At 45.7% G+C, this 17,519-nt stretch overlaps 1 protein-coding gene across 3 annotated transcripts in view; it reads left to right on the forward strand.

Annotated features, from left to right (window-relative positions):
• galnt1 (UDP-N-acetyl-alpha-D-galactosamine:polypeptide N-acetylgalactosaminyltransferase 1) overlaps nt 1-17,519 on the forward strand; it is a 131,071-nt gene that overhangs the window by 78,459 nt on the left and 35,093 nt on the right. For all 3 annotated transcript variants that reach the window (XM_029259980.1, XM_029259982.1, XM_029259981.1), the window contains one exon: nt 9,964-10,130. In XM_029259980.1, the coding sequence (XP_029115813.1) occupies nt 9,964-10,130 (167 nt within the window). The remainder of the gene's footprint in view (nt 1-9,963; nt 10,131-17,519) is intronic.

A 17,519-nucleotide genomic window follows, 5' to 3' on the forward strand; every position in this document is an offset into this window, starting at 1 on the left:
CGCTTCTGGACCGTGGTGAGAGAGAGAAAATTTCGCTCGGCCTGTAAGTGCATCGGCAGTTGCAACGGGCGAGTTGAGGGTTTGGGAGATCTCCCCAAACCTTCCGGGACTCTCTCTCTATCATGAATTATTCTTTGTCTGTCACTGACTCCAACCGGAGGTCCTTCCCCGCTCTCGGCAGCTTGAGAACTGATGTTGACATTTCCTGGCCTTTAGAAATCCACAGCCTCCACAGCATAGTCCCGCTTCAAATAGGTTCCTCGTCTCGTTTCTGCTGTACGCTCTTTGGATGGAGAAGGAAAGTGGTAAAAGCTTAGGGGGTAAATACAGAGAGTACCGATGATGAAGGCATTGCTCTTTACGGATGTGCCTATCCAAAGCATAAAAAAACTGTACAGTTTTAACCTGCCATAGTTTGCTAGGTTGTTCTGAATTTGCCTCCCTTCTGGGGAAAAAAGGCTCCATCCCAAGCAGCTCCTTTGAGGCTCTGCTCTGATCTGAATGCCACAAAGGGAAGTGTGAGGCCCCCGGAAGCAAGAGCAGATTGGCAGCCCCTTGGTGAGCCTTCTGGCCTGGTCTCATACTGCCGTAATGTCAGTGGCGGTGACTCACACATGGTGCTCCCCTACAATACATTGGATCCCTTAAGCTATTTGGCAGGATGCCGATCTGTTGCAGTGTAACTTCAAGCACTCGGTGAGAGAAAAAACATGGCTTCTTTTATGACACACTTTTTAGAAGGACTCGTCATCTTTCTGCACGTTACTGACGAGCGTGGGCCACCACGGGTGCAACGATTGCTCTGCTGCAGGACTCGGGATGTGCCAGTATGCACACATTGTCTCATCACAGCAGGCCTGGCTCTGAGGTGTTTGCTCATTATCTCAGCTTGTTCTGCGAATCGCTGACACTTTCTTTATTCTGGCGTGAGTTTAGCAAGCTGGATTGCTAGGTTTTATCGGCTGTATGGGTCATCCTCGTGAACGGCTGGTTCCTTTCCGACAACCCTGTCGTAAGTCAGAAATCTCCTTATGGGAACCACGGGGATATGTAAACAATTAACATGACTGAATGCTGTATTCTCCACTAGGGCTTTGTTGTGTACATGCTTATGCACGCTGTATACACGCTAATGACATGCAATCTGTCATTATATATATGTAATGTTTTTGTTGTATACATACTGACATGCATACACACACACACACCTTATTTCAAACATTATGTATGTTAAAATAATAGTAATATTGAATAATATGTTAATGTATACAGTGCATATTGTAACTATTTTCATGCGGCACTATTTCGAATTCTAACATTTTCCACTTTTTCATTTCAGCACCACCAGAACACTTTCTTTTTTTCTTTTTTACCAGCCATTTTAAATAAGTAATTTGAAGGGAATCATAAGGAAAAAGTTTTGTAAAGAAAATATAGTCACCGCTGAGCACACAAACACTAAATGAGACCCAAACAATAACAAGTATGGTTCCATACGGCCAATAAATGTAATCGTACAAGAGAGGAAGCGCTCACCGGTAGATGTTGCAACCAAACATCCGGACTGAAAAATAATATAAGATAAATAAAAAGGCCATTGGAAGTTCAGGTGGTTCTAAGTCACATGTCCCGTAACTCGAGGAGCATCTGTACTGTTGTTGCAATATCTTTGCAATATTTCTTCCAAAACAGCCATCCTCTATTGTCCACACAGCCATTATATGGACATTCGCTAATCCAGACATCAAGAACTTGTACCAGTCACAAATTATCCATACTTCTTGCTCTGATTCTATGAGCTAATTGAACCATTGAGCCCCTCCCTCAGACTGATGGCTAGTCCCGGTGGAGGAACACGCACAGAGCTGTACGGTCAGGCTGAGGATGAATCTGTGTTTCATTTAAACAGAGCATCAGGTTTTTTTTTTGTGTGCACTGTCATATTTTCAGTTTCTCGGCATATTTACAAAAACAGAGAACTCTGATTTTCCAAAGTGCTGTAGAAACTGTGTTCCTACTTATTTTCCATCATGCTACATCATAGCCGATGTCCTCGCTCCTCCCATTGACAGTCTGTAGCCACAGTTCACTCCGCTGCATTTTCTCTTTCCACATGTTTATATTTAAATTACATCTAAAGCACAAATAGTTTTCTTCAACAGGCGGTATCACTAACACACCCGTTTGAGTCATATCAAGGGACACTGATAGGAGTGTCTAACAGCTGATAGAGACAGCAATATTGACAACGGTGGTCTTCTGGGAATATCTTCTTCGATCTCTGGACCCCCCCCAGTGTTTGTTATTTTTAGCAGTTTCTGTACTAGGTTCCAGTGTCATGGGAGGAGTGTATACCCTTTGGAAAGCAGCATCGCGGTCTGGTTCTTCTTAAGTAGATGTGTGTGTTTTTTGTGTCAACCTTTCCAGAGAAGTGTATCAAAGCAGTTACTGCTCTTGCAAGCTTTATTAATGTTCTAGCTATAAATGTCATTATTTAAATTGACGGGGTGGCTGCTCTAAGCGTTTGCCGTTTACCGCTTGTATGCACATTAACTTTGCTTTTGTGTGTTGTAAGTCAAGGAGTGACAGTATTCATCATATTTCTCTACAATAAACTGTGGTTTACATTTATATTCATTTATCTGATGATTTTCTTCAAAGCAGCTTATAGTGTTAAGCTACTTACAAGTATTTACCCTTTCATACAGCTGGGTAATTTTACTGCAGTTATTTTGGGTAAGTACCTTGCTCAAGGGTACTACAGCTGGAGGTGGGATTTGAACCTGTAACCTTTCAGTCCGAAGGCAGCAGCTCTAATCACTGTGAGGTTTTTATGTGGTTTTGATCTCCGGTGCTTTGGTTGGTGGTGACATCCAGCATCCATGCATCATCAATGGAAAAGGTGGCATTAGAGATGCACTCCTCAGCATCCTGAAGGTGTGGGCAGCTATCTGTATTTAAACATCTGATCTGTAAGTGCCTTTAGAAAGACAGGCATGTCCTTCCACTCATTCCATGTTTGGAATGAAACCAGAAACCCAGCTTTCCTCCAAGAGTGACACTGGGGTAGCTGATCGACAGTTGGAATAACCAGTGACGCTCCAAGAAAAAGTGTTAAATCAATTAGAAGAAATACATTTTTGTTTAGTCTGGGTGGATTGTATCAGCTTGTGAAATTTAGAACACCAGTCATGGTATTTTTGTTTTGTTTGTTCAGGTTGAACAGGCAAATTATGCAAGCAAAACCATAACCCCAACAACCCTGATTATACATATAAATGAAAGCCGTGGCTGTTGCATTTATTGTTTGTCATATACCCAGTTATTTGGATACATAGAATTGTGGGAAAGTAGTTTTCTTTTTTTAAAAAAAATAAAAAACAAGAAAACTCAGTCTCTACAGTTTGGTTAGCTTCACCCGGCTGTATGTGTCTACAGCCAGATGGAGTCAGCCTAGCGTCCTGTTTTTCCCGGTTATTAGCTCAGGAGCAGACTGCACACAAAGCGCCCCTTTCCAGCAGGGTCGGGGGTGCGGAAGGGCTGCATGCTGGACATCCTCATCCACATGATCTCGGTGGAGGGGGGGTGTCCAGCATGCATTTCACCCAACAAGCTATTCAGTGTGTTCAACTGGGTTGTCACCTGCTCACCTCTAATTGGACTCGGTGACTTTCTTGTCCCGCTGAGCCACACATTAGAGGCGTTACAGGCCTTTTGTGCTAAAAACAGGCAATTAAATCCATTGAAAGCTTGGAAATGGCCATTTTAAACTCCCTCCAGTTTCTCCTTCCTATAGAAATAATGTGCAGCACTCGGTTTTTGTTAGTTCCTTTGTTTATTCCAAGCTATGATTTATTGAAGCAGGAAGGAGAGGGCCCGCCGTTGTGTCTGTTAGTTAACAAATTGCTTTTTTCTCCTCATTTCTTGTTACCTAATCAATTGCTGGGAGCACCGCAGGGTGGGAGAGATGAGGGACGTTGGCTCTGCAGGGCTTCAGGGGGTATTGTGATGTTGTGCGAGCCTCCGCCACCCCCCCAGTGGGCTCGCTAGCGCCATTTCGCTCTCTCACACACAGCCGCAAGCCGTGAACTCCTCTCCTTAGCACCGGCGCTCGGTTCCCTACGTGCTCTCGGCACAATAGTGGCTGACACGCACCGGAGAAACGGAAGCTGTTTCAGGAACCTCCCCATAATTCAGCAAGCCTTCCGCTTCACTGTAGGCCCCTCCCAGAGCTATTCCAGGTGTGCCTTCACTCTTGTGATTAATGGCTGGCCTGCCGAGCGAGCGGAGGAGGTAGTCACTATGTGGGATTTGTTCCGCGGTCTCTCGTTCCCCAGCTGCCCCCCAAGTCCTCATTCTCTCCCCTGAAAGAGTCTCTTTATTCAAGGGCCCGTGACTCAGGGAGCTGTGGGGCTTTTGACCTGGACCTGGGCCAGCAAATCAGAACCGAAATCACGAGTGCACAGCTGGGCTTCTCAGTGTGGGAGGCAGATCAACAATGAAGTAATCGGGCCGGGCTTTTATGGTAGTGCAAACACATCTCACTTTAACTCAGCTCCCTTTTTCATCCTTTCTGCCCTAGTGCATGAGCCCGTCTGTGCGCAAACCGCTCTTGTACGTCGCTGCAGGAAGGAACCTCTAGCAAGCGCCGGATCATAGTAATGAATGATAATTCAGTGTGTGGTGATGATGGGAACAGGGGGCGGGTTGATGTGTCGGGGGGCGGCTGACTGATTGACCAACTTCATTGGTTTTGAGCATGAAGCCAGAGACAAACAGGAAGTGCAGGAATCCCTGAGCGTGTGGCGGACTCGCACCATCTCCACTGCCCTCCCACGGAGGAACATCTGTGGTTCCCGTTGGTTTCTGCCAGTGTTTTGTTTCCCTTTTTTCCTTGAGAGGGCTGTTGCCATTCGTGATTTCACGTGTGACCAGGGACACGCCCCCCAGGGCTGTTCGGTGCTCCTCCCACCCCTGTACATTGTTTGTGCTGTTGGGCACTAAGTAGTTAGCGGGGAATTACCCATTGACTCGGGTCCTGTGACAGCGTCTCTGGAGACCTGGTTAGGTCAGCCTGCTGCAGGCAGAATGTTAAAGAGCTTATGGCTTCTTTCTTTATTTGCATTTGCCCCTCTTGTCCAGGATGTCTTGTTATCCATTTAGACACAGTTTGTGATGACTTGCAGACAAGGTTTCATTCTCTTACTTTTTTCTCTTTGTGCTCCTTGGGGTGTGTTTTGCTACGATGAGCAGTCCCTGATGGTTTGCCTTGCTTTTTTGATTCTGTCTCGGAAAAAAGTTTTTAGCCTGTTTCTTTAGCCCTGGCATTAGTTGGCCGTCTGCACTGGTTTTCACGCCTGCCAGGAAGCTGCGTCAGTTTTTCCGCACGGCCAGTAGCGGCACAGCGCAGGAGAGCTGGGCACCCATGCCAACCAGCATCCCGCAGGAGACCGACAGGTTAGGAGCTGTTCTGCGGGGTGTAGCTGAGTGGCCCTCGTGGATTAGTCCGTCTTCACTTTAGCAGACCAACAACAGGGCCATTGAGCAGGGCGGGACTGTGGGATGCCCATGAAATGTTCATATGCTGGTCCGGTCCACTCTGAAGAGGGCGCTAAGAAATGCGACAGTGCTCCAGAGAGGAAGAGCGGGGGGTACTTGCAGCACGTTAACAAGCTGGTGGGCCAGAAGAGAGAGCAGAGCAGAGTGCGCAACGATGCACGTCTCCTCTCCTGCCTCTTGCATTCGTCTTTGTGGTCAGAGGAACGTGCTATAAATGTTCAGGTCAGGTTGAAAATTTCTTCAGCTTAGTTTGCTTCAATCTTTAGTGGCACAAATGTCATAATGCATGTAGGTGCAGGATGTTACATACTGAACTGTACGTGGGGGGGGCTGGGAGACCACAATTTGTACTCCTGAGCCAGACATTCGACTTGAAACGGACTCTGTTGAGTAAATAGATAACATTTCCTGGCATTACGAGTGTATATGAGTAAGGCTGTTGGTAGACACACAACAGCAAGTTTTTGCATGTAAGCACAGTAAATGTATTGTAACTTGAATTTGTTTTGTTTTGTTTCGTATTTTGTGGAAAATGGGAAGCAGACAAAACATATTATTCTGATTATTAAGAGTGTGAAAAACTGAGAACAGACAACAAAGACTGTTTATGGTCAGCAACGGGAAGCAGCACAATTTGATTCGTTTGGTTAGATCCTGTGTTCTGATCCAGACGGCTTGTTGTTCTGGGCCACCTGCTGCTGAGACGAGATGTTGTTTGAGGAGGTTGCTGTCCCTGTCCATGATACAGGAGGATTAAACTCACAGCCCACATGGTGCCCCCAGCTGTGTGGACACAAACAGGAAGTGGGCCTCCAGATAGAACACACACTGGTCTCTCCTGTGCATGCCATCAAGGCAGACTGCCTGCTCTGTGAATGCCTGCCCCCTTTCTTCCCCTGGATGTCCCGCAGAGCAGCAGCCCTGTACTCAGATATGTCCCTTGGAGCTATGATGGCCTCGGCTCAAAGGACATACAGGCTGAAGGTGAGGTGAGCCCCCAGTTAGATGCCAGGCCAATGCAGGGGCTACCCCAGAAATTAATAATTACACTATTATGCTCAGGCAGTAGGTGGCGTAGTGGTAGGTAGTGGTCTCTGTCACTTAGAGATATCACCTCCAGCTGTTCCCCCCCTTGATCAGTCTTCTTGTTCTGAATTGCCCCTTTAAAATTACTGGGTGAATCACAGTAAGCAGCTTGTACAAGTGTAACACTGGAAGTGACTTTGGACAAAGAGTTGGCTCAGTAGTTAATGTCAGTCAGTACTGTGTACTTTACTACTATACCTTCAGATGCTGTAGTTCAAGTCCAGCGTCTTCTCCTCATGTGGACCAGCACTTTGGATTCTGCAGAATCTTGAAGCTATGGATACAGCTTTGTCTCTCGGAAGGAAAGCCCTTCTCACCTTTACACGTTTATTCGTCGGAAGCCCTTAGCAATGGCTTATTAGTTGGCTCATTACTTCTTCTGTTAATTAAGGAACTACAATTATAATTGTTGCTCCTTAAGGTTAATGATGAGTCTTCTATAGTCAGCAAGTTGTGTTGGTTGCCAAGTAAAAAAACTCAGATTCCATCTTCTAAATTACTTTGTGGAGAGAGACGTGGCTCTCTCTCTCTCACACACACACACACACACTGCATACTCAGTACACTGTGTGACCTCCACTAAAGATGCTCTCCAAATGAAGAGCAGCAAAATGTCTCTGTTGGCTCCCATTCAGTTACAAAGGCAGTAGAACGGTTGTATTTTGGATTAAACTTGCCACTTGTTAGCAGAGCGCTCAGGATGGATCAATGGGGGTGGCGCAGAAGAATGAGTCAGCACGAGGCTTTCTTGAAGGTGCCAGGTCAGCCAGCAGAGGTTAATGTAACCAACTGGATGCAGAAAGGACCTATTTGGATACAGGGCCTTGTCGTGTCTCGCACCGGGCAACCTTCCTGTTAGCCGGAACTCAGGTGGCATCATGGAATATACTTGGTTTCTTGGAACATCCCAACTTAGAGCTTTATTAATCCAAGGATGTCTATGAAGGAACTTAACTGAGCTCTACAGTAAAAGAAAAGATGGAAGCTGAAGGGTTGCTTTTGGAGAAGTTCCTACCAATCTTTCGCTCCAAGATATTAGCCAAGGGATGGGGCGGGGCGGGGTTTTGGCCTTTTGCTTAATATTGCAAGAAAACGCGCAGTGAAATGTCAGGTTCAGGGAGAGGAAAGGTCTGCTCCATTCATCTTCCAGCTTTTTCTGCCAACACTTTAATCTGCCCTGCATGCTCAGCAGTGAACAGGCTCCGGGGCTGGAGATGCCAGCATAGATCCTGGGACCCAATGGCCCATTAATCACCTAGAACGAGCCCCATCCCTCGCTCGATATAAGTCAGACAGCCACACCCGGAAGGATATCACTTTGTTTATTGTACCACCAGTGCGAGTAAGCTCGTTAGATCGAGATGTGAAGTGTCATGTGGGCGGAACAGAAGGTGTCACTCAACCTTTGAGTGGGTGGGAATGGACAAGGTAGATGGGCTGTCAGTCATCCCAGAGCCTCCCACGTTGATCAATCCGGCCATAAGGAGTCTTAAGAGGCTCGGACCATTTCGCACACGTCCATCCTTGTCTGTAAATGGCATTGCACTTCTGACTCCCAGCGAAGTCTGAGCAGATGTACTGCCACGGAGGATGGCCAGACTCCTTGAAATGCCAAACAGTCTTCTGCCAGACACAAAACATGGCAGCTGGAAGAACGCCAAGGCACACCAGTTGTTGACTGAGTCTGCTTTAGAAGTAGGTCTGCTGCTTCACAGACACCTTCTGTCCAAGGTAGAAAGCTTAAATATACACTTTCGTACTTAATCTGCATGAGTTAATTTAATTTCTTAGGGATGCAGCTGCAGGAGGGACTTGAACTGGCAACCTACTGGGTCATGTCACCATGTTTTTAAATGGGATTCTACCTACAGCTCCCTTCATCCATACTGAACACGTAACAGGCTGTGATTCTAGAGCTCTGAAAGGATGGTTGTACCTCTACAGTAGCGGAAAGCATAATACACGTTTTTAAGTGTGTCCTCTGCAGTCTAAAGCACTTTTTTCTTTTTTAAACACAAAGCTTTGGTAGGTTTCTAAAGCTCATTACAGTGCAGTCGATGGAAACGTTCATCTTCTCCGAGGTAAACAGCAAAAGGAAATAGATTCGCTCGCAGTCCTCATCTGCAGCCCCCGTAATCATTGTGGAGAGGGGTGTTGGGGCAGGACTCAAACACAACACATTCGATTTGTGCTCTGGTTTGATACGGTTCAGTAATTTTTAATGGTGAGGCCCAAGACTGTGGTCTATTGGTCAAGAGGGACTTCTTTTGGGATGTCAGATGTCATATATGTTCATTATACATCGCCATTCATATATCCAGGGAGGGCCAACTTGGGTGGACCTGCTCTATTTTCTTTATGTCCAAATCTGACTACCCTTGAATTACTGCCATTAAATTGTCCATCATGGTCCATCACTTTAACAGTGTAATGGATACAAATGGCAATGAATAAAGAAAAATTCTCATTAACTCCTTTTGCGAGCTCATGTAAATGGGCAGTCCGTTTAAATGAGTCCGCTAAAACAGTGCTGAACAAAGCTGTCAAAACAAATCCCAGTGTATATTGGTTCAGAGACATGAATCTATAAAGGCGTTTAAATTGGATGCCGTTTGCTTAAATGGTTGTTTCCACATACTTTTTTTTGTGCTTGCGCCAGTAAGTGTGCGGCAGTCAGCTTTTAAACAATACTGTCACTGTTTAATCATCCATTTGTTAGGTGGCCTTATTCGTGGCATCTTGTTGTGAATTTTGCTGTGTTTGCTGTTTTCTGAAAAATTGATCTTAATTTGCGATGTCCTGTGACTTGAATCTTCAGCAAATCCCAGATCAGCTGTCATTTTCTTAAATTTGAGCTCCCTAGTAGTCTTCCTACATCAGCTTAACATTTATTAACCCGGGGGCTGCAGTTGGCATAGTGATTAGAGCTGTCACAGTGTAAATGAAGGATCGGATTCGAATCCTATTTTTGCTGCAGTACCCTTGATCAAGGTACTTACCCTGAACAATAAAAATGACCTTGTTGTATAAATGGGTAAATCATTGTAAGTAGCTTGGTGTAGCAACCTACCATTGTAAGCCACCTTTGTGAAAAGAGTCAGGTAAATGAATAAATTAGGTTTTTTGTTTTTAAACTTGCATCCCTGGAATTTATTGGTCAGAGGTTCTGGAGACTGATTTTTCCATAGTTCCCACTATTGTGAGAAGAGCAGAATCTACTCAGTAGTTTGTATTAATCGCAGGTGATGAGGATCTTCAGCTTGGGCACTGCTGTGACTTGTCCTCCCTCTCCTGTCCCTTACTTGCATCTGTTTGCAGGTGCAAGAACAAGCTATACCCGGACGAGCTGCCCCGTACCAGTGTCGTCATCGTCTTCCACAATGAGGCCTGGACCACCCTGCTGCGCACCGTCCACAGCGTCATCGACCGCTCACCACGGCACCTGCTGGAGGAAGTCGTGCTTGTGGATGATGCCAGTGAAAGAGGTGAGCCGCAGAGAAAGGGTGGCACTTGGGATGGAAGGGGTAGGGCTTGAGACTCACAGGGTGGGGTTTGGGATCATTGAGGCCATGCTTGGGAATTGCAGCTGGCTCCTTGAAGGAAGTGAAAACTTTGGCTATTAATGAAGGTAAAAATGAGTAATTTAAGATTTTTTTTCCAGAATTTTTCAATTTGGGGATGAAAGTAAGTTATATTTTGGTCACGCTTTGCTTCATGTCTTAAAAGAACAGAATCCTATGCACTACTGCAGTCGCTCTTGTAGGACTTCACTTTGTTTTGCTGTTGGGACATAACACTAGAGCTTCAGTATATAAAGTCAGTGTTCAGTGGTTTCTCACAAAATGTTCTTTGCACCATCAGCCATCATCTGACTTTACTGTCAGCAGACTGCACCAGATTGCAGCTGACATTCATTTTCTCATGTCACACAGGAGGAGTTCAGAGGCCACTTATACACTTCTGGAAATCATGACAGTCATTAATTAGATTACCCTTTTTAAATAAGACTCCCACACCGACTTTCATATTCATCCATGCACCAGTTAATTTCAAAACCAAATGTCATTTTCATAAACTGAAAGCATCTACATTGGGGAAAAAATGAGAAAGCATTTCATATGTGGCAGCTGCCACTCTAAGATTAATCAGGACAGCAATATATTGGGAAAGGAACTTGCAAAATGTCTGTCTTCATGCAGATTTTTCACTCAGGCCTCATGAAGGTCAAAACTTCATTAGAAAATAAAATCCCAAATTAACAATACAAAAGGACTAATGAGAAAAACAAAAACTTTCCCCATTAACAAACTATTGATCGAGCCACTTGGAAAAAACATCACACAGTAAACAGACATAATTATAGACATAACAGGACCTCATTATCAATACCACTTACATTATTTTTTGACCTTGTTACAAGAAAAAAGCTTCACTTCAGCTATATATTTTTTAAAATAAAATGCGCTATTTGAAAAGAGTAATTTGAAACAACAACCGTGAGCTGTCTCGCTCGGCTGGTGCTAGAGAATTGTAAAAATTCTCGATTGCAGCAGGTTCCTCCACAGCATGCTAAACAGATCCAGCCGCTTCTTACGTGACAGATGCACTTCTCAGTAGATAATGGATAAATATTCCTGCAGATGAGCTTAACGCTTCAGCTCTTTGTTCTGCCAACTCTTCGATTAGTGTTGTACTGTTAGGGGTGTTGTTCAGTGTGGTTGAACCTTTTATTCAAAGGGATGTTGGAATATTTTGGCCATTTATAGTATGTTGCTGGATTTGCTGGATGTGAGTGTCCAGCAACACATTGGCGTCCCATTCCAGTGTGTATCCCATCTGATGCCCTGTGTTTCCTGGGAAAGGCTCTAAAGCACTGTGACTCTAAACTGTAAAAGTAGCTACTCAAGATGGATGGATGGGTGGGTAAATAATGCTGGAGGAGTTCAGGTTATGTCCCTTACTTATTGGTACAATAGCACAATATGTCTTAGGACTTTCATGTTATACCTGGTTTCAGAAGTGTTAAATTCAAGGATCTGTTGTATTTTCATGCTCTTAATGGACTTGCTCAGACAACTGGTAGTGTACTGGTTAGAGCTGCTGCCTTTGGATTCAAAGATTGCTGAAGAGGTTCGAATCCCACCTCTGGCTGTCTTACCCTTGAGCAAGGTTCTTACCCTAGATTGTTCTAGTAAAATTATTCAGCTATGTAAATGGGTAAATTGTAAATAGCTTAACATGGTAAGTCGCTTTGTATGTTTTGCCTGGTGTGGACTACGTGACTTTATTTGTGGGGGTTTTCAGGCAAGGAGGCAGAGAGGACCATGATGGGTAGCTTCCAATACTTGCCCCTGCCGAACTAAATCAGTGATGACCAGCTGATATCTCTTGAGGATCAATCAACAGAGACATATAAGCATCTGGTCTAAAGGATTTGGGAAAGATTGGCAACAGCTGTGTACTTGTTCACTTTCATATGGCTTGTGCAGTGGTGGACTTTAACAATAATTTGAATATTAATATTACTGGTATCAGATGCTGTTTTCAAAGGTAACCTAGAGTTTTAGATAATACACTTCGTAGTGATATCATGGACATAACTGGGTATATGTGTCAATTCAGGGTGAATACCTTGATGAGGGGTACGACAGCAGGAGTGGGATTGGAACCTTGAACCTTCCGATTACAAAGTGGCAGCCCTGACTACTTCTGCAGTGCTGACTCCTACAATGAACAAAGAAAGCAAGCAAGCAAGCAAGAAAGAAAGCCTTGCAAGAATGTTTGTTCAACACAGTAAGTCACATTGCAGAAGAACATCAGCCAAGTAGAGGAATAACAGGAAAAATAGTTTATAATTGAGAAACACATACACTTTTCAGTCCCATAAACAGATATGTGGAGTATAAAATATGTAAAAGTTCACAGTGCGCACCGCAGGAGCTGAGAGCCTTTGTGTGATGAGATCATGCAGGGAAGGAGCCTGTTGAAGGCCTACTGAGGACTCAGGAGTGCAACCCATTTTTATTTTGGGAACTCGAGTAAAATAACCCCAAAATAACCCAGACAGATAATGGGACACCTTCAGCTATCGGTCCATTTTCTCCCATCACATCCAGTAGATTCAACAGCTGCAAGTCTGGAGAACTATAGATACTGTTCTTAATCGTGTCACTCATGGCTGGAGAAAAAAAACAGCAGATCAATGTGGCAGCGGAGGGCCTTGGTGACTAGATCGATACAGCCATCGAAACAATGAAGAATCCAAGAGTCGCCCTGGAGCCTGCAGCGTGGTTGCCTGCAGGATTTCTACATCAGCCACTAAGCACTTAGTCCTCTTAATGGCTGAAAATTAACTGGTTTAAAACAAAACTATTTGGGATGTGCACACATGGCTTTCACACTTTTATTTATTTCATTGGTCTTTTGGCTGTCAGCTACAAACCTTTCTCTTGATTTCCACGGGTAAATGGCCTGTGAACTGAACTGAACTGAGCCCCCCCACACACACACTTAGCCTCTGTGGGTGAATAAGGTGTGGAGTGTTGCGCAGCAAGGGAGCGGGGCCTGTCCTTCAGCCCAGCAGTCACTGCAGCTGGAAAAGAATGAGACCTGAACTATGATTCACGGTGCGGTGCTCAGGAAGTGAGTGGAGCTCTAGAATCCAGCCCACCATGGCAGAATTGACAGACCGAAAGCTATCGTGACAGGTAGGCCCAGCCCAGCTCGTGGTGAGGAGGTAGGGCTGTTTGCCCTGGGCAGACTCCGCAGGACAGACACACACCACTCAGTGCCTGTAGCGGAGACCCGCCTGGCGGCTGTCGCACAACGGGACGTGCCGATGGTAATCCCTTCAGCACGTCAATTGCCGGGCTGCTTTGGGAATTTGAGCCTCGAGCTGTGCTGTGTATACAGCATGAGTTCATATTGAGGTACTGTGCTGAGAACCACTTCCCCACTCCAGTGTGTTCTTTGTTCCTACACAGTGCTCTACACAGTCATGCCTCTGCTGTGCGTTGTCAGTGTCCCAGCGAGTGGCTCAGCTTCGGCTGTTGGAGAGAAAGGGAGAGGAATGGAAATGGGGCAGCGCAACTGGTGCAGAGTGCGATTACAACACTCTGGGACGTACATCTACAGCAAGCCAGAGTCATTTTCATCCTCCAGCTGCTCCTCAGGAACAGAAGGCCAAGAACAGCGGAGGAAAAGCGCAGGGTTGTTTGTTGCAGAGGGTACGGGGCGCTGGACTGAAGTTCAGGAGCTGTTCTCATGCTGTACTGTCTTCGCACAGCCTGATGAGCCCGAGCTGTTTCACTCACTCGCAAGTTAACTTTGCTCCAGTATTTGTGTAGGGGGTGCAGCTCTGTGTACGTAATCCAGCACTTGATTTTACTCCCTCCTTTCAGAGAGGATTTATGTCCCATAGTCAAGAATCTCATAACCCCTCATGCAGAGAGTAAAATCCGAGCTCCTCCTTCATAACCGCTTTTCCACTCCGGGAGACCCAGTGCTCTTGTGTTCTTTGTTATTGACGTCGTCCCTCCTCTCATTTTGCGCTGATCTCGAGCAAATGTTTACGTTTCTCTTGCCCCAAGGTTCACGGTTGTGAGGGTCACTCAGAAATACGTCTGCTTTTACTCAACCCACCATACCCAAATATGACCTTTTCCCCCCTAACTCCATTCCCTGCTGTGGTTTTCCATGTGCAGCACCGTTGGTGCAGCTTGAAGAGATCATATGACACCTGGCCCATAGCCACTGTTTTAGGAATGGCTGACGCACAGCATCATGGTAATTTAGCAAAAGTCGTCATTTAAATGGCTGGGCGGGAATCGAGGTGTTTGAATGAAGCCGGCTAAACTTGATGAGGAACGAAATCCAATAACTTATCTCGGCTGCGGTTTGCTTTAGGAAGGTAAATGTTTGCGCTCGAGCCGTGTTAACTTCACTGTGGCTCATTAGCAAAGGTCCCAGAAAGATAAGAGAAATCTTTTTTGAAAGGTCACCATATGCTATTAATAGGCTGCACGTTTTGAGTTTGGCAGCACAGCGGTGTGATGTAACAGTCAAGACTCTGGACACTTGACCTGGCTCTTGTTCCTCATATTTTTGTGATTCATTTAAAGATTGTATAACATTCAGTGAAAGCACAAGCTGGTCATCACTGCTGGAGCAGAAAGATGCCACTCTTTACCACTCTTTTGCACCCTGCAAAAAGCACAGTCCATAATCAGACTGCCCTGAAGCGCAGCACCCATCCTGCTATGTAGGGATACTGTAGAAGCTGTTCCCAAGGCCTTTTAAAGTTCATAATCCATAACCACGGTGGGATAGTATGTGTCGTCTTCTGCCCCCTGCAGGCCGTTTGACCACTGCAGGAACCTGCCAGGCCCTCTGTGTCGAGGGGGAACTGCATCCTTTCATCAGAGGCGGCTGGATGGGTTTTTCTTTCCACGTCCTTCCCCTCCCATGTTGGGAGACCCATTTGTAGCGCCCATGGGGCACATGTCTGTTGTGGACCCCGCACCAGAAACTGGATGGGGCCCGAGGAGAACGTACAAGCTCTAGACCAATGCTTGTAATTGAGTGACATCTTGGACGGAGTCTCGTGTGCCCAGGCGGTGCCTGCGGAGCTGCTTGACCTCTTCCAGTGACATTTGAGGTGTCATCTGTGCCATCACGTTGCAACACCGCTCTTTTGTTTGCACACACTGATTCCATTTCCCTAATCTCTTTTTTGTCACTGACATGGAGGCCGCAGCAAATCAGACCGCCTGAAGGGAGTGGTGGCCTGATGCGTGTCGATTTCCCAGAGGGCGGTTTCGTTGTTCCTTTTATGTCTCTGACACGTCTCCCCGTCTTCCGAACAAGATCATGGAGAGGATGGTCGTTCACACATGGCAGATCAGTGACAATTCCCCTAGACTGCTTCTGTGGTATGAGCTACAGTGAGCCAGGGAGGTCGCTTTGAAATGTGTATCACACTCTGGTTTACCTCCTGGCCTCTATCATGGAGCAGACAGCTGGCTTCTCTGTTGGGGCCAGGGAAGACCTCGCTCAGACGTGTTGGAGGACAAGTAACAGGGCGAGATGAGGTGCCATCCATGTAACTTGCCTCCGCTCAGTCTCAGTCACTCCCAGTTGGAGCTGTACACCAGCAGACTCCCAAAAGCTGATCAGTTTGGGGTGTGAAGGTGGGGACTGCTCGGAGTCCATCTGGGAAGGGTTCTGACTTTGTCCACCAAATCCACCTGTAAACCAGGAAATGTGGCTGCTGAGCAGCACTTTGACCATGCTGGTGAACTTGGAGCTTTCGACCAGTGAAGAGCTCGCCAGCGGTGCTGGTGGCCAGATTTATAGCTCTGCCGCCCAGCCCCTAATTAGGGCTGAGAGAGGTAATAAACTCACGAGGGATGGTCGTTCTCGCAACAATCACTGCAGGGGAAGGGTGACAAATGACTGTGTTTCTCACAGCTCAAGACAGACGTTGTTCTTGCCAGAAATAACCAGTTGAGGACACCGGGTCCTCCAAGACGACTTTGACCCCAATAGGCTTCGATTTATTTTCATTGCACTGTTCACTGAGATCCTTCCACCACCCGGGGCTGCAGAAGACAGACTAACTGAATTGTCTGGGGCCCTTGCCTCTGTTAGTCATGGTGCTGATATTTTATTTATAGAATTTTATTCATACTGAAGTACTTAAAATCAGCAAGAGTCAGTTATTAGTTAGTCCAGTGGATCATGTCGAGTAAATGGTGGTATTTTCCTTGCTAGGGATCCTGCTTAGTGACTCTCTCAAGTTGATTTACTGTACATCTTAAAATGTTACACTTTTAAAATGATATTTAAAATTAAAACACGGGTATACATAGTTGTTGGATTACAACATTTACGTGATGAAAATGATTTTAGAAAGATTACAGAACACTTATTAAAACAATGCACTTATTCAAAGCGACATTCACACCTTTTTATGGATATTTCTGAAACAATTGGGGTCAGACACTCTCGAGGGCTATAATTGTGTCCTTAACCATTACACCTCCTGCTGCTCGTTGGTCTCTCTATAGTTTGCTGGTCTTGGCTCTGGGGTCTGGAAGCTTCCATAGCAGTGTGGGATTTTTCCATAGCTACGCTTCCCTTCCTCATCCAAGTTAACCTTCCCTTATTACGGAGCGTATTATCAGTATTATGTCTTATTTTGTCACAGCAGATTAATAGGATTTTTGGAAATTGCTGCCCAGTTCTTGTTAAAAGTGAGTTGTAGTGTTTTCTACCACTCCCCTCTGCTCTGGAAACCGCTTATTGTACAGTATTTATAGTCCGTCTTTGGTAGGTAGAATAGTTCCAATGCTTATTGAAGCCATTTCTGACCGTACGGTTATATAAGCTGTGTGTGTGTATATAAAGTAAATCGGCACAGTGTGATAGGATTATCCTCTAACAAAGCCATTAATTTCTGTGCGCCGAGGGGACTTTGCATAGTTATTTGCAGGGAATGAGATTGGCAAAATAAATCCTGCTCTGCTGGATATAATCTCACAAGCAGTGGGAGGGAGGGTTGCTTTTGGCTCTGTGGAAAGCGGCGCGTGCATTCAGGGTTCGAACGGGCCATTCGGGATACCCGCTCTAGGAAGCCTGAACCAGACCTGCCGGGCGTTGTGAGAGCAAAGCTGCTGTTACCGGTCCCAGAGACTCCCTTATCTCGCTTTGTGCCAGCAAATCCCATCGATTTAGCGAACAGGAGAGCGCAAGCCTATTAGCATGCGCCGCGCAATTCGGATTTGAGGAGCCTGTTGCCTCCAATGGGGAGTTTAAAGTTCACACGCGGACGGTTAAAGATGATGTGTGTTTGCTTTTTGCGGATTTTTTTTTTT

This window comes from Scleropages formosus, chromosome 18 (assembly GCF_900964775.1).
Source record: "Scleropages formosus chromosome 18, fSclFor1.1, whole genome shotgun sequence".
Classification (NCBI taxonomy): domain Eukaryota; kingdom Metazoa; phylum Chordata; class Actinopteri; order Osteoglossiformes; family Osteoglossidae; genus Scleropages; species Scleropages formosus.